This window comes from Penaeus vannamei, chromosome 29, assembly GCF_042767895.1.
Source record: "Penaeus vannamei isolate JL-2024 chromosome 29, ASM4276789v1, whole genome shotgun sequence".
NCBI lineage: Eukaryota > Metazoa > Arthropoda > Malacostraca > Decapoda > Penaeidae > Penaeus > Penaeus vannamei.
The window spans coordinates 15,175,066-15,180,065 of record NC_091577.1 but is presented as its reverse complement, the minus strand read 5'-3'; the positions used below and the strand labels follow the sequence as shown (position 1 = coordinate 15,180,065).

General features: G+C 38.6%; 1 protein-coding gene across 1 annotated transcript in view; it reads left to right on the top strand.

Moving 5' to 3' along the window:
- LOC113810086 (uncharacterized) overlaps positions 1-5,000 on the top strand; it is an 11,801-nt gene that overhangs the window by 1,115 nt on the left and 5,686 nt on the right. Inside the window, exons 2-8 of the mRNA XM_027361775.2 lie at positions 1,544-1,670; positions 2,028-2,126; positions 2,743-2,860; positions 3,159-3,295; positions 3,601-3,694; positions 4,106-4,335; positions 4,931-5,000. The exon at positions 4,931-5,000 is cut by the window's right edge and continues 85 nt beyond it. Of these exons, the coding sequence (XP_027217576.2) occupies positions 1,544-1,670; positions 2,028-2,126; positions 2,743-2,860; positions 3,159-3,295; positions 3,601-3,694; positions 4,106-4,335; positions 4,931-5,000 (875 nt within the window). The remainder of the gene's footprint in view (positions 1-1,543; positions 1,671-2,027; positions 2,127-2,742; positions 2,861-3,158; positions 3,296-3,600; positions 3,695-4,105; positions 4,336-4,930) is intronic.

The following is a 5,000-nucleotide window of genomic DNA, read 5'->3' as shown; positions in this document are numbered from 1 at the left end:
AAAGTGCGTGATGTTGCTTCAAAGTACGACATTTTAGCACTAAGGAATCATCAGCATAACAAATAGCGGAGACATACCAAGGACCAAACAAATGAAGGATCTACGTGACAATTAACATGCACGACAGAACGGCAATTAGCAACCAAAGAAAACTTAGCCACCTCACGCTGAGGCCAAGTAAAGAGAGAGAAAAAAAAGGTCATGTAATAGACTCCCTCTGGAGTTTTTTTTTTTTTTTTTTTTTTTTTTTTTTTTTTTTTTTTTTTTTTTTTTTTTTTTTTTAGAGCAAATCTTATTTATCTATTTATTTATGAAAAGTGATGTAACGAATCAGTTCGTGGAAACCACCTCAATTTAAACCCTGCCTCACAGACCAATATATCGCACTGGAAAAACAAAACAGGTTTAAATTAGAAATACAAAACTTGATTATTTTCTAAAGCCTCAGACAGAGGGCTGCCAATGTGATATCACGATGATGCACGTTCGCCCCAGTATCGCCGTTCATCGCTAGAGGTTGTTTTTTGGCGGTATTTTTGAAAACCAGCGTTTTAGATTCGTGTTAGACGGGAATTTATCAATTAAATTATTTGAATCGACATTTTTTTCAGCAAAAAAACAACGGTAGGTCAGTTTACCTTAACCAAATGTCGCTTTTCTTTTTTTTTGGCCTTATGAATACTCTCCGCAGTCCTACCTTTCGAACAAATGCAATTGAATTTCGGAAATTTAGCGTGCACGTGGCCCTTGAAATGCACACATACATGCACCTCTAGCGTTTTTTTTTCAGAAAATGTGCACATGAAGTCAAGAAAGCTCACATGGGTAAAAAGTGTAAACTGGAAAGTTAGCGAACTGGAGCCAACAAACTCGAAGGATATAAACAAAGCCGCTGATTTCATACTTGTAGACAGATTGGTGTTGGTGCAGATGTAATAAGATTTATAGATATGATTAAATCGATTAATACAGTGTTATAGCAGACTAACCTTTACTATGTTGGCTATGTTCTAGTGTACAGGAGAAACTGTATGTAAAGACTACTTATCTAGTAATATTTTTCTTGGCGTTATAAATCTGAAATTAAAGTTATATGTAAAAGGAAATATTTATAAACACACACTCACACACCTATATATATATGTATATGAATAAATAAATATATACGTACATATATATATATATATATATATATATATATATATATATATATATATATATATATATATATACATAATGAATAATATAATGAAATATATTTATGATAAGATTAGCATTTAATATAATTATCAATTCTTTAAAAATAAATGTGCTAGCCAAGTACATAACATGATAATATATAATGTATTCCATGTAAGGTTATATGTAAATACTTGTGCAGTAACTACTCTTTACTTAGCACCAAATTATCCCCCTAAATCCAAAATCCAAAATAACAAAAGCATAAAATTAATAACCATCACGATTTTCTCCCCCGGGGCCTAAAAGCTAAAGATTAAAAGCAAGACATAAAAAGTTTGACAGGATTCGCTTCCTCGCTCAGGTCGTGGCTGACGGCGTCCGTGGCGGTGGCGCTGGTGTGGCTGGCGGCCGCAGCTCCGTCCAACAGCACGAAGCAGATAGAGAAACCGGGGTGGCAGCCTCGCCTCCTGGGACAAAAACAACACGTGGTCAGTCGATGGGTTGTGGTTTAGCTTTGATCCTTCTGTGTGATAAACGTGTTAATTTGGACATATTTACTCTTTAACTCCCGTACACAAACGCACACAGATAGATAAATAGAGAGAAAGATTGCAATAAACCTAGGAGCCTAAGTCACACATACACACACTCACACACACACACACACACACACACACACACACACACACACACACACACACACACACACACACACACACACACACACACACACACACACACACATACACACACACACACACACACAGCAAGAGACAGAGACAGAGTACAATGTTTAATCCCATCCACCCAGTGCCACTGACTCGTGACCTCCCTTGACCCCCCAGCACGGCGCCTTCATGGAACTCTATTTCTCCGAAGATGACACCCTGGATTACGCCGACCGATGGAACCTGTACATCTCGAGCTTTGATCCTTTCGGCGAAGTGAGTATGACCATTTCAAAAATTCACAGGACTCAGAGCATACTACTTGTCAGTCTGAATGAGTATCTAAATGTGTAGGCCTACATTACAAGATGACGAAAAGTGTATACCTAAATGTGTAGGCCTACATTACAAGATAAAAATATATGCCTAAATGTATAGGCCTACATTACAAGATGAAAAATGTACACCTAAATGTATAGGCCTACATTACAAGATGAAAAATGTATACCTAAATGTATAGGCCTACATTACAAGATGAAAAATGTATATCTAAATGTATAGGCCTACGTTACAAGATGAAAAATGTATACCTAAATGTATAGGCCTACATTTCAAGATGAAAAATGTATACCTAGATGTATAGGCCTACATTACAAGATGAAAAATGTATACCTAAATGTATAGGCCTACATTACAAGATGAAAAATGTATACCTAAATGTATAGGCCTACATTACAAGATGAAAAATGTATACCTAAATGTATAGGCCTACATTACAAGATGAAAAATGTATACCTAAATGTATAGGCCTACATTACAAGATGAAAAATGTACACCTAAATGTACAGGCCTATAATACCAGATGACGAAAAATGTGTAACTTTCTTTCAAGGTGGATGTAGAGTACCGGATGAGGTCCCCGGGTCGCTTCCTGGACGACATCGCTTCGTGGAATATCCAAGTGATGGATGAGACTGCCGTGTGGCCCAACAACCCGGATTATCTCCCCAGTAGGACTGAGCTATTGCCAAATATCTTTATTTTATCACTTAACTGCCACTGTTCACAGGATCTAGTCATGCGAATAAGGTATCAGTGGAATTGCGTGTCAATTCCTTATAATTCCTTGTCCTTTCTTGAATGACAGAGCTTTCCGCATGTCCTTAAGTCTGACAATTTCTTGGGATCGATCTTTCCGTTGTGCTACTCACCTGATATTTTAAACCCATTTGGCCGAAATGCTACTACTAATAATATCAATTAAAATGGACCTAAAACTTCAACAACAGACCTGACTTCCTCCTGAAGGTTCTGTAGCAGGCGCCGAGGGCATCATCTGGACTTCGGGCTTCCTCATGCCTGGGAAGACCGACGGGCAACTGCAGATGTATGACACTACGAAGGACCCCGCCGACGGACCCTACAACATCGCCAGCAATGATGATGTAGGCCTATAGTACTGTATCTCTATGATTAATATACAATATAGTTATACAGGATAGTCCCACATACACATAACTAATGAGAACAAAAAGGTGAAAAAATTATCCAGTTTCTTTATATATATATATATATATATATATATATATATATATATATATATATATATATATATATATTTATATATGTATGTATGTATATATATACATATAATTTTCATTATTGCTCTATCTTATATTTATATTTTCATTCATTTATTTATTCACTTTTTTTTCTATTAATTTACCAACACACAATTAATCCACCACAGGGGAACTGGGCCTACCACAGGGTGATTTGGAAGGACATGGACTTGGACGGAGACTTGGACGCCCTCACAGCCCGGTTCCACAGGCCACTAATTGGTCAGTTTCCTTGCCTCCAACTACCCCTCGGTTGGGTCACTTGGCCTGCCTCCACTTCCCCCCTTGGAGTGTGGTGGCAGCGGCTGGATACAGTGTGTTTAGAGACAGATTTATCATTCATATGAGAAAATATAGGATGATGATGGCAGTAAGCTAGATAATGAAGATATTAGTTATGTTGACAGCGGTAATGGTGTTGATAATGATGATGATAGTAATAGTGATAATGAGGATACTGAAGATAGCGTTAGCAACAATAAAAAAACATGATATTCAAGTTATATCAAACAAAACGATGAAGACAACCATAACCACAATCACAATTAAAAAGAAAGAAAAAAAGAAAAAAAAAATAGTAACAACTACCAGCAGGGAAACGATAACACGGCCATCCTCCAACGCCGTCTCCAGGTACCACCAAACACGACCTCCTGTGGTTCGAGAACGAAGGCGCGGGATTCAGCGAGGGATGGAAGGAGCACCTGATAGCCAGCGACGGACCCGACATCCACTTCGACATGGTGACCCTCAGCGCAGGAGGAAGAGACTACAACTGTATCATCGCTGGAGAGTTTTTCAGCGAGAGGGTTTCGATCTATTGGACGGAGAGCGAGGTCGACGACTGGAGTGACCCGACGCTGGTGAGGTTTCCATGGGGTTTCTCGTTTGCTGGTGTTTTTTTTTTTTTTATTGTGGTCTCTCTAGTGGTGTTTCTTTAGGTGTCGGTTTCTCTTTTTTTGTGATCTCACTCTCTTAGCGTGGTCTCTCTCTCTCTTTTGTGTGGTCTCTTTTGGTCTTTCATTCTCTGGATTTCCTTATTTTTTTGTGTGTTTGTCCCTGCCTACCTCTATGTGCACCTATCTACCTGTGTACCATACAATAAAAAAATTCAATTACGCGGTGAACCCTGGCTCTAACGCTAAAATTTTGCGCGGAAAAATGATTTTCCACAAAATATTTCCTCGGGGATTTTTGGTACATGGTAAAGACCCCATAAAAATGCGCGAGTAACCAAATGAATTGGTAGAAAAAAACGCGGAAATAAGCCTCAGAAAAGAATGCACGGACAGAAAAAAGGTAGAAATTGTTGCACGACATGTCCCCCGCATACACACATACCAAACTTTACAGTCTGGTATGTGTGTATATATCTACCTGTGTGTGTACCTGTCTACCCGTGTGTGTAGGCCTACGAGTATATCAATTCCATTAAAACTCCTTCCTTTTCCTTTACAGGTGAAGTCTCGTATTATAAACTCGAACGTCCAGCCTTTCGACGTCTTGGTGGATGACTTCAACCGCGACG